Source organism: Bufo gargarizans, chromosome 1, assembly GCF_014858855.1.
Source record: "Bufo gargarizans isolate SCDJY-AF-19 chromosome 1, ASM1485885v1, whole genome shotgun sequence".
NCBI classification, from domain to species: Eukaryota; Metazoa; Chordata; class Amphibia; order Anura; family Bufonidae; genus Bufo; species Bufo gargarizans.
In genome coordinates, this window is record NC_058080.1 from 68,930,602 (window position 1) to 68,947,253 (window position 16,652).

The 16,652-nt window shown below is 45.3% G+C and overlaps 1 protein-coding gene across 4 annotated transcripts in view; it reads left to right on the forward strand.

The window, feature by feature from the left end:
- JAKMIP1 (janus kinase and microtubule interacting protein 1) overlaps window positions 1–16,652 on the forward strand; it is a 184,414-nt gene that overhangs the window by 70,582 nt on the left and 97,180 nt on the right. For all 4 annotated transcript variants that reach the window (XM_044282079.1, XM_044282239.1, XM_044282315.1 and 1 more), the window contains exons 2-3: window positions 1,291–1,571; window positions 9,208–9,702. In XM_044282079.1, coding sequence (XP_044138014.1) covers window positions 1,443–1,571; window positions 9,208–9,702 — 624 coding nt within the window. In that variant the 5' untranslated portion in view covers window positions 1,291–1,442. The remainder of the gene's footprint in view (window positions 1–1,290; window positions 1,572–9,207; window positions 9,703–16,652) is intronic.

Sequence of the window (16,652 nt, forward strand, 5' to 3'; positions counted from 1 at the left end):
ATCCCTCTGATGCTTTGGAAGCTCTCTGTGGACCATGGCTTTTGCTGTGGGATGCGACTAAGAAAATTTCAGGAAAGACCAACTAGAGCAGCTAAACTTTATTTGGGGTAAATTAGAGGCGCTTTACATGATGGCCGGTGTATGCTGACTCCTATGTAACAGGATTGTGAATGTGATTGCTTAATTCTGAACACAGCTACATCCCCAGTTATAAGCAACCACATTATTATTATTTTTTTTTTTCTTTTCTTCCCTCCACCTAAAAGATTTCAGTTTGTTTTTCAATTGAGTTGTACAGTTTATAGGTCACATTAAAGGTGGAACAAGTTCTGAAATGATTTATCTTTCTCTCATTTTTTTACATCACAGAAACCTGACCTTTTAACAGGGGTGTGTAGACTTTTTATATCCACTGTATATGCCTAAGGGTACTTTCACACTAGCGTTTTTCTTTTCCAGCATAGAGTTCCGTCCTGGGGGCTCTATACCGGAAAAGAACTGATCAGGTTTATCCCCATACATTCTGAATGGAGAGCAATCCGTTCATGATGCATCAGGATGTCTTCAGTTCAGTCACTGAACGGCATTTTGGACGGAGGAAATACCGCAGCATGCTGTGGTATTATCTCCGTCCAAAATTCCGGGTCAGTTGCCGGAATGCCAGCATTAATTTACATTGAAATGTATTAGTGCCGATCGGTAAAAATGTGAAAAAAATAAATAAAATGAAACTGATCCCTTTGTCCGTATGACAAACAGAGAGACGGATCCGTTCTTGCAATGCATTTGTGAGACTGATCCGCATCCGTCTACAAATGCTGTCCGTTTGCATGCAGGATGCCGGATCACTCTGCCGCAAGTGTGAAAGTAAATAATAATTGTAAAAGCATGAAAGTGCTTGTCCAAGTTAAAGCAAAAATTGTTAAATGGTAGGAAAGGGGTTGAAATTAAAGTTATGCAAGTTATACTAAATGATATAAACCTCCAGCGCCACTGTACAATGCACGTGGTTGCTTCAGCCAGTCAACGGCCTCAGCGGTATACAGTGTGAAACTGCTGAAGCCAGTGATTGGCTGCAGCAGTCACTTGATGGTATACGGGAGCGTCACCACTGCAGCCATGTAGACAAAGCACCAGTCGGGAGGATTGGAGCAGAGGTGCTGATGCAGAGGGCGTTTTTAAGGTGCAAGTTAGTTAGAAAAAAAAATGCTTAAAAACGTGCTCTCAAAACGCTAAACAACATGCAATAAGTGATAAATGTAAGTGCCTCTTATATCTCCTCTCCTGCAGGTGAACAGAGGGAAGGAGGATGGCTAAGAGTCGCACACGCAGGATTTGTGAATTTAAAAAAAGTTGATATTTTCCCCCCCTGGATGCCAAAGAGAAATCGGTTGGAATATAAATAATTGGTTGTATGTGGCGTGGACACAATTGACAGAAACATGTCAAAGAAAACTCGAGCCAAAGGAGACAAGTGTGAAGTAGAAATGGAGGCGTTTCAGACCGCCAACGAGGAACTGCGGACAAAGCTCACTCAAATCCAAATAGAATATCAGCAGGAAAAGCAGAAGGTACGGTGCAGCGGCCATGGTACTATTGTATCCTGCGGTTATGGGGAATCTAGTCTGGCAGTTTTATGTTTGTCAGCCATTTTTAACACTGTTTATGTCAGTCTGGTATATTCATAATTGTAAAGGAAAAACCATATTCTGTGACCATTACGAATAATGGGCCTTCTGTATGGGAACTCTAAAAAGAGTCCTGCAGTGCCCATAGCAACCAGATCAGCCAATCAGAAATCCTTACCTAGAAAAAAAAAAAATTACAATTTGAGTACTATAAGGAACTAATTTGCATTTCATTTTACTTTATCCTCTTATGATATGCTGTGGATGACCTGGCCCTCACCCATCAATTAGAGCCTGGCCTTCTACTATGGAGGTCTGGATATTTTTATTGAAACTAGTAGCAGAAGACCCACAGACAGATGTTGGGCTGCATATACTATAATTCATCTTCTGGGATTTCCTGCTGTGAGAGAGAGAGAGAGAGATGCGTTATTTAGTGTTTGGACAGAGTTGCACACATGTCTGCAGCAGAAGACTTGGGCATCATGCACGCGGCTGTTACCCGGCTGTTCCCACGTTGTGGCCCACAAAACAGCGGGTCCGCAATACACGGGCACCGGCCGCATCTGCACTGTATCATGGATGCAGACCCATTCACTTGAATGGGTCCACAATCCGAGAGATGAGGTGCGGAACAGAGGCACAGAACCGAAGGGTTTTCTCCGTGCCTCTGCACCGCAAAAAAAGTAATGCATGTGCAATGAGCCGGACCATGGTACGGTTACACGGACGCCAAATTATGCAGTGGGTCCGGATATGGTTATAGAAGTCTATAGTTTTTGTTTGTGACGCCAATTGCAGCGTGCGCAGGGTACAGTCTCAGGGCCCTTTAAGGTGTTGCAACTCACGTACCAGGTTAGGAATGCCAGAGTGGGGAAATGTCTCTGTATGGTAATAGTAATAGTGTCAACGGTGTCTCCTACCTGGGTACGGCTGGACTCCTGGATCCTGGCTCACTTGCAATAAATGAGTGTATTGCTAGTAGGAGTAATTGAGGAACTTGGTAGCAATGAATGAGATCCAGACTTGGGATATAATATAACTTTTTTCTTTACTGGAGGCAGCATCAATCCATATGAGATACAGCAATAGTCTTGGGTCCCAGCAGGTATTGGCAATGTATGACAGGGATTACTATCTCCTCTGCTTCTATCATATGCCTGGAGAATATGGCAGGAATCTATATCTTCTGCTCTATCTTCTGCTGTGTATGGGACTGACTAGCTGAGGAGGAATTTGGCTTCTCCTTGTCTATGGATAGTACTCAGTTAGCTCACAGGGAATGGCTCTTCCTGGTGGACCGGAGGTGGCTGCTTGCTTGTCAACCAGCTGAGGCTTAAGGCTCAGACTGGGGATGAAGATCTTTGGTCTCAGCCGAGACACGATCCTGGGTTGGGATTCCTAGAACTGGGAGCAACTACCAGCACAGCCTTCCCCTAGCCGGGGTGGCTGGCACACACTAACTATAACTTCCTTCTCCTCCCCATGAGGCAGGACATGGGCCAGCCCACTTCTGCTCATAGAGGGGGAGCTAAACTGGAATGTACTATTCCAGTTTAGATATGCTAAACTGAACTAAGGTCCTGCTGACACATTGCTGCCACCTGCTGGTGTACAGTGGGTCCGGAGATGGCAGCCTCAGTCTGTGCCCGTGCATTGCGGACCACAATTTGCGGTCCGCAGCACAGGCAAGGCCGGCACACTGTCATGTGCATGAGGCCTTAGCAAGGTGTAAAATAAACCATCACTATGAGGAGAAATAGTTCCCATGTAAATTATGGTATATGTCGAATATTTTTCCCAACTGTATACAAATAGTTTTGAATGTCAGTGGGTATAATAGCTTCTGTATATCTACGTGTTCTATGTGTAATTGCTTACAGACTTTTATATAGTTACTTTTCTGTCTGTGAATTATTAACATAAGCACCAAAGAAGATGGCTGTAGGAAATAGGATAACTCGATCAATTTCAGGAAAAGAAGATGAATAAGTCGGGTGCATTTTCCTTTAGGTTATTTGGGAAAAGTAGAAAGCGAGCATCTGGCTTCTTCCTTCTTATGATAAATGGTAGGAATAAGGAGACGGGTAGCCATGTGCCACAGGCCTGATTCTCCTTACATTTTCTGCAAAGAGAATTGAATTAGCTTCTTAAAAGAAAATATTCTCTGAATTCGCAGATGACAACCAGCAGCAACATGAAGAAAGCTGGCCGCACTCTCTTATTCGCCCCTACAGAGCAAGGGAACACAAATTCTAGAACTGGGGACTAGTCACCATCATCCACTGTTTGGGAACCCATGCCCTGGGTGTGGTGATCGGCTGTTCTTCTCGCTGACCATGCCCTGGGTGTGGTGATCAGCAGTTTTTCTCGCTGACCATGCCCTGGGTGTGGTGATCAGCAGTTTTTCTCGCTGACCATGCAGTGGGTGTGGTGATCGGCTGTTCTTCTCGCTGACCATGCCCTGGGTGTGGTGATCGGCTGTTCTCGCTGACCATGCCCTGGGTGTGGTGATCGGCTGTTCTCGCTGACCATGCCCTGGGTGTGGTGATCGGCTGTTCTCGCTGACCATGCCCTGGGTGTGGTGATCGGCTGTTCTTGTCTCTGACAGCCTAAACATATTTAACCACCTCCGGACCGCCTAACGCAGATCTGCGGTCCGGAGGTGGCAGCCCTGCGCAGAGTCACGCATATATGCGTCATCTCGCGAGGGCCGGGATTTCCTGAGAACCGAATTTTTTAACCCCTAACAGGTATATTAGACGCTGTTTTGATAACAGCGTCTAATATACCTCCTACCTGGTCCTCTGGTGGTCCCTTTTGTTAGGATCGACCACCAGAGGACACAGGTAGGTCAGTAAAGTCGTACCAAACACTACACTACACTACACTACCCCCCCCCCCGTCACTTATTAACCCTTTATGAACCCCTGATCACCCATGATCACCCCATATAAACTCACTGATCACCCCCCTGTCATTGATCACCCCCCTGTCAGGCTCCGTTCAGACGTCCGTATGATTTTTACGGATCCACGGATACATGGATCGGATCCGCAAAACACATGCGGACGTCTGAATGGAGCCTTACAGGGGGGTGATCAATGACAGGCGGGTGATCACCCATATACACTCCCTGATCACCCCCTGTCATTGATCACCCCCCTGTCATTGATCACCCCCCTGTAAGGCTCCATTCAGACGTCCGCATGATTTTTACGGATCCATGGATACATGGATCGGATCCGCAAAACACATGCGGACGTCTGAATGGAGCCTTACAGGGGGGTGATCAATGACAGGCGGGTGATCACCCATATACACTCCCTGATCACCCCCCTGTCATTGATCACCCCCCTGTCATTGATCACCCCCCTGTAAGGCTCCATTCAGACGTCCGCATGATTTTTACGGATCCATGGATACATGGATCGGATCCGCAAAACACATGCGGACGTCTGAATGGAGCCTTACAGGGGGGGTGATCAGTGCAGGGGGGTGATCACCCTGATCACCCCCTGTCATTGATAACCCCCCTGTAAGGCTCCATTCAGACGTCCGCATGTGTTTTGCGGATCCGATCCATGGATCCGTAAAAATTATACTGACGTCTGAATGGAGCCTTACCAGGGGGGTGATCAATGACAGGAGGGTGATCCGGGAGTCTATATGGGTGATCACCCCCCTGTCATTGATCACCCCGCTGTCATTGATCACCCCCCCCTGTAAGGCTCCATTCAGACATTTTTTTGGCACAAGTTAGTGGAAATTTTTTGTTTGTTTTTGTTTTTTCTTACTAAGTCTCATATTCCACTAACTTGTGTCAAAAAATAAAATCTCACATGAACTCGCCATACCCCTCACGGAATCCAAATGCGTAAACATTTTTAGACATTTATATTCCAGACTTCTTCTCACGCTTTAGGGCCCCTAAAAAGCCAGGGCAGTATAAATACCCCACATGTGACCCCATTTCGGAAAGAAGACACCCCAAGGTATTCCGTGAGGGGCATATTGAGTCCATGAAAGATTGAAATTTTTGTCCTAAGTTAGCGGAAAGTGAGACTTTGTGAGAAAAAAACAAAAAAAATCAATATCCGCTAACTTATGCAAAAAAAAAAAAAAAATTCTAGGAACTCGCCAGGCCCCTCATTGAATACCTTGGGGTGTCTTCTTTCCAAAGTGGGGTCACATGTGGGGTATTTATACTGCCCTGGCTTTTTAGGGGCTCGAAAGTGTGAGAAGAAGTCTGGGATCCAAATGTCTAAAAATGCTCTCCTAAAAGGAATTTGGGCCCCTTTGCGCATCTAGGCTGCAAAAAAGTGTGACACATCTGGTATCGCTGTACTCAGGAGAAGTTGGGCAATGTGTTTTGGGGTGTCATTTTACATATACCCATGCTGGGTGAGAAAAATATCTTGGTCAAATGCCAACTTTATAAAAAAAAAATTGGAAAAGTTGTCTTTTGCCAAGATATTTCTCTCACCCAGCATGGGTATATGTAAAATGACACCCCAAAACACATTCCCCAACTTCTCCTGAGTACGGCGATACCAGATGTGTCACACTTTTTTGCAGCCAAGGTGGGCAAAGGGGCACATATTCCAAAGTGCACCTTTCGGATTTCACCGGTCATTTTTTACACATTTCGATTGCAAAGTTCTTCTCACACATTTGGGCCCCTAAATTGCCAGGGCAGTATAACTACGCCACAAGTGACCCCATTTTGGAAAGAAGACACCCCAAGGTATTCCGTGAGGGGCACTGCGAGTTCCTAGAATTATTATTTTTTTTGTCACAAGTTAGCGGAAAATGATGATTTTTCTTTTTTTTTCTTTTTTCCTTACAAAGTCTCATATTCCACTAACTTGCGACAAAAAATTAAAAATTCTAGGAACTCGCCGTGCCCCTCACTGAATACCTTGGGGTGTCTTCTTTCCAAAATGGGGTCACTTGTGGCGTAGTTATACTGCCCTGGCAATTTAGGGGCCCAAATGTGTGAGAAGAACTTTGCAATCAAAATGTGTAAAAAATGGCCTGCGAAATCCGAAAGGTGCACTTTGGAATATGTGCCCCTTTGCCCACCTTGGCTGCAAAAAAGTGTGACACATCTGGTATCGCCGTACTCAGGAGAAGTTGGGGAATGTGTTTTGGGGTGTCATTTTACATATAACCATGCTGGGTGAGAGAAATATCTTGGCAAAAGACAACTTTTCCCATTTTGTTATACAAAGTTGGCATTTGACCAAGATATTTATCTCACCCAGCATGGGTATATGTAAAATGACACCCCAAAACACATTCCCCAACTTCTCCTGAGTACGGCGATACCAGATGTGTGACACTTTTTTGCAGCCAAGGTGGGCAAAGGGGCACATATTCCAAAGTGCACCTTTCGGATTTCACCGGTCATTTTTTACACATTTCGATTGCAAAGTTCTTCTCACACATTTGGGCCCCTAAATTGCCAGGGCAGTATAACTACGCCACAAGTGACCCCATTTTGGAAAGAAGACACCCCAAGTTATTCCGTGAGGGGCATGGCGAGTTCCAAGATTTTTTTTATTTTTTTGTCGCAAGTTAGTGGAATATGAGACTTTGTAAGAAAAAAATAAAAATAAAAAATCATCATCATTTTCCGCTAACTTGTGACAAAAAATAAAAAGTTTTATGAACTCACTATGCCCATCAGCGAATACCTTAGGGTGTCTACTTTCCGAAATGGGGTCATTTGTGGGGGTTTTCTACTGTTTGGGCATTGTAGAACCTCAGGAATCATGACAGGTGCTCAGAAAGTCAGAGCTGCTTCAAAATGCGGAAATTCACATTTTTGTACCATAGTTTGTAAACGCTATAACTTTTACCCAAACCATTTTTTTTTTTTTTGCCCAAACATTTTTTTTTTATCAAAGACATGTAGAACTATAAATTTAGCGAAAAATTTATATATGGATGTCGTTTTTTTTGCAATATTTTACAGCTGAAAGTGAAAAATTTCATTTTTTTGCAAAAAAATCGTTACATTTCGATTAATAACAAAAAAAGTAAAAATGTCAGCAGCAATAAAATACCACCAAATGAAAGCTCCATTAGTGAGAAGAAAAGGAGGTAAAATTCATTTGGGTGGTAAGTTGCATGACCGAGCGATAAACGGTGAAAGGAGTGTAGTGCAGAAGTGTAAAAAGTGCTCTGGTCATGAAGGGGGTTTCAGCTCGATTGTAAAGGTTTACTAATCGAGGAGTCTGCTGTTTTACAAGAGTTACCCTTTAAAGGGGTTGTTCACCCCTGCAGGCCTTTCGGTCAGGCCCCCCCCCCCCCCCCAACATGGCCGGACCTGAAGAAGGAATCACATTTACCTGATCCTCCCCACAGGGTTCTGGCTCCATCACTCCACTGCAGCTCTCGGGTCTCCCAGCGTCAACATCCAGCTTGACGCAGATTATGTGGCAGCTGCAGCCAATGAATGGCTTCAGTGGTGACCTGTCCCCTGTGCATCATGTCACAATGTCACATTGTGCATGGGGGACACATCACCACTGCAGTCAATCATGGATTGCAGAGAGCTGGATGCCAGGAGTGAACAACTCCTTTGAGCTAATCATATATGTAACATTTAAAGGAGTATTCTGTTTAGAACAAGTTATCGCCTATCCACTGGTGTCTGACCAATGGGAATCCTACTGATCCTGAGAAACGGGTATTCAATTTCTCTGTTGGAATAGAGCAGCAGGTGAAGCATGCGTGCCACAGCTCCATTCATTTTCTTTGAGACTGCAGGACATTGCTGTCCTATAGTAATACATTGTACATTTGCCTAATCCTCTTCCTGCAGACCATATTTTGATGAAAATAGGAATTTAAAGGTGGTGTGTGTTCCATGTGGTCTCTGTCGATGTGTGGCCAGTAATGATCTTGGCTTAGGCTACTTTCACACTTGCGGCAGAGAGATCCGGCAAGCAGTTCCGTCGCCGGAACGGCCTGCCGGATCAGGCAAAATGTATGCTAACTGATGGCAAGACTGATTAGGATCCTGATCAGTCTTAAAAATGCATTGAAATGCCGGATCTGTCTTTCCGGTGTCATCCGGCAAAACGGATCCGGCATTTATTTTTTTCACCTTTTTTTCAGTCTGCGCATTCAGAATACCGGAATGCTGGACCCGGCACTAATACATTCCTATGGGAAAAAATGCCTTGCATTCAGGCAAGTCTTCAGTTTTTTTCGCCGGAGATAAAACCGTAGCATGCTGCGGTTTTCTCTTTTGCCTGATCGGTCAAAACGACTGAACTGAAGACATCCTGATGCAAACTGAACGGATTGCTCTCCATTCAGAATGCATGGGGATAAAACTGATCAGTTATTTTCCGATATAGAGCCCCTGTGACGGAACTCTATGCCGGAAAAGAAAAACGCAAGTGTGAAAGTACCCTTACAGATTGGTGGTCCAGAACCCACATACTTCCAATAGGTGTAGATGCCAGAGGCACATATTCTTCCAAAGGGTATAGGTCCTAGAGGACCTTTCAATGGCCATGAGTTATACTTGGATAAATATTCTTTCTTTATTGTGTTTTCTTAGGTGACAAAGCTCCGAGAAAAGCTCCAAGATGTCAAGAAGGAGCGGGAGCAGGAACAGCACCGACATACTGTTCACATATCTGAACTGAAAGCCAAACTACATGAGGAGAAGATGAAGGAGCTTCAGGCCGTCCGGGAGATACTGATACGCCAGCATGAACTTGACGTAGCCCGTGTGGTCAAAATCAAAGACTGTGAAATCCAGCGTTTACAGTCCACGGTCAACGTTTTACGGGACGGAGCCGCGGACAAAGTCAAGACTGCTTTATTGAATGAAGCCAGGGAGGAAGCCAAGAGGGTGTTTGATGGCGAGCGCATAAAATTACAGCAGGAGGTCCTAGAACTGAAAGCCGGCAAGAAACAGCTGGAGGAAACGCTAAACAATGTCATGCAGGCGGATAAAACCAAGGCGTCGGATCTGCGGATAGCTTATCAGACGCATCAGGATGAAGTCACCCGGATAAAGCGGGAATCTGAGCGGGATATCCGCAGGCTGGTGAGTTGTGTAGAACAGGTTCTGCAACCTTAAATTGTGTTTTTTTGGTGTGTTTTTTTTAAGATCTCTGCTTGCTGTCCATGAATGTGAATATTGTTGCTTAGGCCTTACAGTTGATTTGTTTGCTACAGTTGCATCCATCCTTAACAACAATCTTTTGTGAACTAAACAGATCAGCAGCAGAAACCACTGTCCTGTCCTGTCCTGATAGTTTGTTACAGTGTATCAGTACAGGTAAACTGTATCTGCCTAGAGTCCCGACAGTTTAGTGGTTATGGGCTTGTTCACACCAGCATTGTCTTGTCTGCATTTTTTTTCATCAGAGGAGCAAAAAAATTATAATAATCTGGTAAATGGATTGATTGATTAGTCCTGTACCTCACCTGGATCAAGAGGTCTCCCCATTCAAGATTGTCTTTTAGGCTGGGAGATTGTCTTTCTGGTGCAGCTCTCTCCCCATCACTGCTCAGGGGGCATGTTCTTTCTGGTGCAGCTCTCTCCCCATCACTGCTCAGGGGACATGTTCTTTCTGGTGCAGCTCTCTCCCTATCACTGCTCGGGGGGCATGTTCTTTCTGGTGCAGCTCTCTCCCTATCACTGCTCGGGGGGCATGTTCTTTCTGGTGCAGCTCTCTCCCCATCACTGCTCAGGGGGCATGTTCTTTCTGGTGCAGCTCTCTCCCTATCACTGCTCAGGGGGCATGTTCTTTCTGGTGCAGCTCTCTCCCTATCACTGCTCGGGGGGCATGTTCTTTCTGGTGCAGCTCTCTCCCTATCACTGCTCGGGGGGCATGTTCTTTCTGGTGCAGCTCTCTCCCCATCACTGCTCAGGGGGCATGTTCTTTCTGGTGCAGCTCTCTCCCTATCACTGCTCAGGGGGCATGTTCTTTCTGGTGCAGCTCTCTCCCTATCACTGCTCAGGGGGCATGTTCTTTCTGGTGCAGCTCTCTCCCTATCACTGCTCAGGGGGCATGTTCTTTCTGGTGCAGCTCTCTCCCTATCACTGCTCAGGGGGCATGTTCTTTCTGGTGCAGCTCTCTCCCTATCACTGCTCAGGGGGCATGTTCTTTCTGGTGCAGCTCTCTCCCTATCACTGCTCGGGGGGCATGTTCTTTCTGGTGCAGCTCTCTCCCTATCACTGCTCGGGGGGCATGTTCTTTCTGGTGCAGCTCTCTCCATCACTGCTCGGGGGGCATATTCTTTCTGGTGCAGCTCTCTCCCCATCACTGCTCAGGGGACATGTTCTTTCTAGTGCAGCTCTCTCCCCATCACTGCTTAGGGGGCATGTTCTTTCTGGTGCAGCTCTCTCCCCATCACTGCTCAGGGGGCATGTTCTTTCTGGTGCAGCTCTCTCCCTATCACTGCTCAGGGGGCATGTTCTTTCTGGTGCAGCTCTCTCCCTATCACTGCTCAGGGGGCATGTTCTTTCTGGTGCAGCTCTCTCCCCATCACTGCTCAGGGGGCATGTTCTTTCTGGTGCAGCTCTCTCCCTATCACTGCTCAGGGGGCATGTTCTTTCTGGTGCAGCTCTCTCCCCATCACTGCTCAGGGGGCATGTTCTTTCTGGTGCAGCTCTCTCCCTATCACTGCTCAGGGGGCATGTTCTTTCTGGTGCAGCTCTCTCCCTATCACTGCTCAGGGGATGTGTCCTTTCTACTGCAGCTCTCTCCCTATCATAGTTCAGGGGATGTGTCGTTTTTGCTGCAGCTCTCTTCTTATCACAGCTCAGGGGATGTGACCTTTCTGCTGCAGCTCTCTCCCTGCCACTGTCACAGCTTCTAAAAGTAGATGGAACTGAGCATGTGTGACAACTTTAGAAGGTGGACTTGGACATTGCTCTACAGAGTAAACACCAGGGAGTGCCATCACAATGAAGTAAAGAGAATAGCTTGCAACTGAGAGTAATTTACAAAACTAACTAGTTTTTCATGCAGAATTATAGTAAAATAACATTTAATGGTGGAACTGCCCGTGATTTTCATGGACCCATAGACTTCAATAGGTGTGTTTGGTGCACATCATGAATCAAAGTAGTGCATTGTCTCTGTAAAAATTTTTTTTTTAGTGACCCACCATCAGTAAAAAGAAAAATACTGGTGTGAACAGACACATTCAAATCAATGCATACGTGTGACATCCGTGGAAAATGCGGACAGCCATGCATCATAAAAAAAATGTATTCTCAACATCTGTGTGTAGTATTTAGAGTATTTACTCGAAAGGAGCGGGAACAGCTCGGAGGAATTGGAGCTCCAAGTGCAGGGCGCCTTCACATGTGGCAGGTTTTGTTGCAGAAAGTTCTGCCACTGAAAATCAGTTCCATGCCTTTGAACAGGGCTCGCACAAATCCACGTTCTTCTCGCCACAACAAACCCATTTAGATGAATGGAAGTGATTTTCAGTGGCAGAAATTTCCGCAACAAAATCTGCCACCTGTGAAGGCGCCCTAATAGAAAACTGTATATCGTGACTGAGGTTTATTTCGATAAGATGGACGGTCCCTTTAATAATCTAATCGCATGCCAAAATTAATTTCCTCTGTTCAAATCTGATTAGCCTTTTAGACATTCACGCGTTTCAAGCCTAGAGGCTCTTACTCATAGCCTATGACCTATAAGTAAGAGCCCTTGGCTTGAAACAGTAACTGCTAATCAGAATTTAAATAAAGACAAATGCGATTTTTTTTTTTATAAAAATTTTTTTCCCCCCCATTTCGGAAACTTCCATAATGGCCACAACATGACTATCAAAAGTAATGCCATGGACCGGTCTTTTAAAGGGCCTCTGTCAGCAGATCTGGTCCTATGAAACTGCTGACGTGTTGCATTGCTGAGAAAAATGAAGTCCTCACACCCGGCCCTGTCAGTCAAAGTGCAGAGGGCCTGACAGAGAGAGCTGAGCCTCTAGGTGTAATGGCAACCCCCCGTTGCTCCTAAAGACTCATTTGAATATATAATAAAACATATTTCTCAGCAATGCGGACACATATGAACATGGGACCAACTCAGATGTCTTCAGCTGCCAAGTGCACATGTAACACGTCAGCCAGTGTCATAGGTACAAAACTGCTGACAGATGCCCTTTAAGGATGGTTTCTTAATGCTGTAATACAACCTCTGTACCTGAACAGGATTGGGATCACCAGAATCATAGAGTGATGTAAGTTGAGTTCAGTAGAACCGCTGGAGGTCCGGGTGTTGGGCGGGTAATACAGATGTCAGAATGCGGTGTGCACCAACCTTATTTGGCCTCTTTCACTTCACTCAATTTGGTTTCGCCCTGTTTTTGTTAATTTTTTTTTTTTCTGCAGAAAAATTGGAGACGTTTGTGACTTAACAGCAAAGCCATCTGGTGTCTTCTATTATACATGGCTACTGGAAAATTACCGTCTGAAGCTATTTATGCTGATTCGGGCCTTTACATCTGTTTTCTGTGTGTGAGCTGCACAAAACCTCATTTTGTAATAAAACTGCTTATGCAGAGGTGCGAACTCGCCAGCACCTGGATGTAGAGATCAGCATTTTATGTGGTGTCTGAGACTTTTGCATCTGTAGGTGACCTCAGGTTTATAAGCGTTAGGCCTCATGCACGCGACAGTATCCGTTTAGCCGTCTGCAGACCGTGGATCCACAAAATACAGATGCCACCCATGTGCCATCTGCAATTTGCAGACATTTTCTATCTTTTAGCGGAAAGAACATGCATAATCCGTGTGCTTTCCACGTCCGTATGTCTGTTCTGCAAAAAGATAGATTCTATACTATAATTGGCTCCAACATGTTGACCACAGACCTATTGAAGTCAATGGGTCCGCAAAAAAATGCGGTAGCAACACGGACTGTTTCCATATGTTGCGGATCTGTAATTTGCAGGAGATCTTTATCTGCAGACCAGTTTAATCTCTAGCTAAGGCCCCTTTCACACGAGTGAGTTTTCCGCACGGGTGCAATGTGTGACGTGAACACATAGCACCCGCACTGAATCCTGACCCATTCATTTCAATGTGTCTGTGTACATGAGCTTTTTTTTTTACGCATCAGTTCTGCGTTGCGTGAAAAATACAGCATGTTGTATATTCTGTGTTTTTCACACAGCCCTGGCCTCATAGAAGTGAATGGGGCATCAGTGAAAAATGCATTGCATCCGGAAGCAAGTGCGGATGCAATGCGTTTTTCACGGATGGTTGCTAGGAGATGTTGTTTCTAAACCTTCAGTTTTTTATCACGTGTGTGAAAAACACATCAAAACGCATTGCAACCGCGTTGGAAAAAACTGAACGCAATCGCAGACAAAATTGACTGAACTTGCTTGCAAAATGGTGCGAGTTTCACTGAATGCACCCTGAACGCATCCGGAGCCAATGCGGGCCTAAAGGTGCCCATAGACATTAGATGATTTCTCCAGAACCTGCCAGCCGTTTAATGTGCATAGAGGTGTAACAACTTAACCCCGAAGGCAGATAGGGGAGGGGGAATGATCAGGGGTGCTGGAGTTCAGGACACACTCCTTTTGAGGGCACATGCATGCTCGATCAAATACATTAGCCACAGGTGTCTGCTGTTTAAAATAGATGGCACCTGCTGCACTTGCGAGCAGGCACCATCTTTAAAGACCTGCCCTGTGCCATACAGGGCACTGGGCGGGAAGGGGTTAACCTAATGTGTATGGCCAGCTTAAGCTGGATCTGCTAGTGATCTGCAGATAAATATCTCATGTTTGGGCTGGTTATATATGTCAAACAAGCTTATAGTCTATGTCTGGCAGTCTAGGGTGCTTTAGGGTTTAAAGGTAGATTGTCAGTAGTTTTGACCATGCTAAACTGCTGACAGCAGTAGTTAGGGGCTGCGGAGAGCAGGACAAACATACCTTTTGATCTGTGCATATGTCATTTTGTTCTGCCAGATTCTGCTCCTGCAAGTGTCCAGGAGGAGGAGCTTCACTGTGAAGTGCTCTCTGCATTGAGCTGCTTCACAGCCCCCCCCCCCCCCCCTCTGCTCTGAGTGACAGCTGTAGTGGTCTCCTGATTGGATGCTACACTTAGCACACAGAGCAGAGGGGGGGCTGTGGATCAGCTCAATGCAGAGAGCACTTCACAGTGAAGCTCCTCCTCCTGGACACTTGCAGGAGCAGAATCTGGCAGAACAAAACTTCATTTCACACTACTTCTGATGATTAAATGGTATGTTTGTCCTGCTCCCCTCACCCCCTACCTAGTGCTGTCAGCAGTTTAGCATGGTCAAAAATGTTGACGGATTCCCTGATAGGCTTCATGTCCGAAGTAAAATTGGAAACGTTGCCTCCACTTTGCTGTCTCATGTTTGCAGGTCAGATGGGGGTTGATACAAGTGGAAGCATGGGTGAAAATGCTCGCAGTGGAGCAAACAAATGTGACATCACATATCTGTGTTTTCTGAGAAAACCAAACTGGTGAAGTAGGGGTTAACAAAAATGCCCAAGGAAACTGATGACTCCGGCCAGAAGAGTCTTGTAATAAATCATGTGGAATTGTAACTCCTGCCATGGAGGGGGGTGGGTTAACAGTGCCCTGGCACGGTCTTTAGGGATGGACCTGGTCCTGAGAAGAGATTTCATTTGCTGAACTGAATCCATCCTACAGCGTTCTCCCGTCACAATGGCCGGTAGCCATGACAACCGCCTGTTACTTGGGATACAATTTTTTTTTTTTCGATCATCTTTTCGTTACATAAAATAACTGCTTTGTACTGATTGGATCTTATACTCCATTCACATCCAAAAGGATAGTGTTTGTAGATTCTCATCGTTATATAAGGGTCTGTAAAATGTGAATTTAGATTGAAAGGTTGAGCCAAACAACACTTTCGAAAGTAACCTGCGTAGACATAGCAGCGCGTTCAGCTCATCTATGAGAAGTCATTTCAGGACAAAGCTAGATAAGTCTGAGGCAAAGACATTGGCAAGATGATTCTGCAGAAAATAATGTTAACATGTGGTGTGATGAGCTAGACCAGTAGTCTCCAGACGCTGGGGGTTGTAGTCTGTCCTGTCGCAGGTTCAGATCCTCAAGAACCCCTTTTAACATTGAGAAGATAAAAATGAAGATTAGGTCAAAGGCTGAATCCTCACTGTTGTCAGAGAGATCGATTTACCTACATTTCCGGACTGGCCACTTATTCTATAAATGTATGTGAGGTCTGCCTTTAAGAGACATTTCTTAACATGCAGGAGCGTGGAGTCAGTTGTCACTGACCGCCAAACTCCACATAAAGAAGGCATAGAGGCGGTTAATTACTGCTTCTGTCCTACCCATCACTGGATTCACAGCACTCAATGAGCATCACATATACAGAAAAGGAGGAAGCCATGACGCCAGTTCCTGTCTCCTCAGGTAACTGCAGGAGCTGCTGGGTCTTAGCCGACCCAGATAAACCTAGCGTTTAATCTCTGGGGGCTGTATTCCCTCTGTACTTGCAACTTATATATCAGCCCCAGTTAAAGGAGAAATCTGCTATAAAAAAATAAAAAAGTTAAAATTTCCCCAGCCACCATAAACTATCTATACCCTAATGTAAAATTACTGTAAGTGAAAGGAGACCCATTGAATAAAAATAGAAAGAGTATTTTACTATATTTGTATCTATAGATAAAAATATCTACCCATCTATAATTTTTTTATTTTATTTTTTACATTTTCCCAGATATAACCGGAATACCCCTTTAATCTTTTATAACAAGTTATCCCCTATTCACAGGGCCCCAGCGGTAGGACCCTCTGCATACTCTGTAGACCCCCCCCCTGAAATGGACAGAGCGGCTGGTCGGAAAAGTGCGCCGCCACTTCTTACATTTCTGTGGAAGCGCTGAAGAGAGCCGAAGTTGCTCGAGTATCTCCAGCACTTCCATAGAAATTAATGGAGCAGCGGCGTGCTCTTTTGACCAGCCGCTCCACTGGGTACAGGGCCCTCTTTCTCA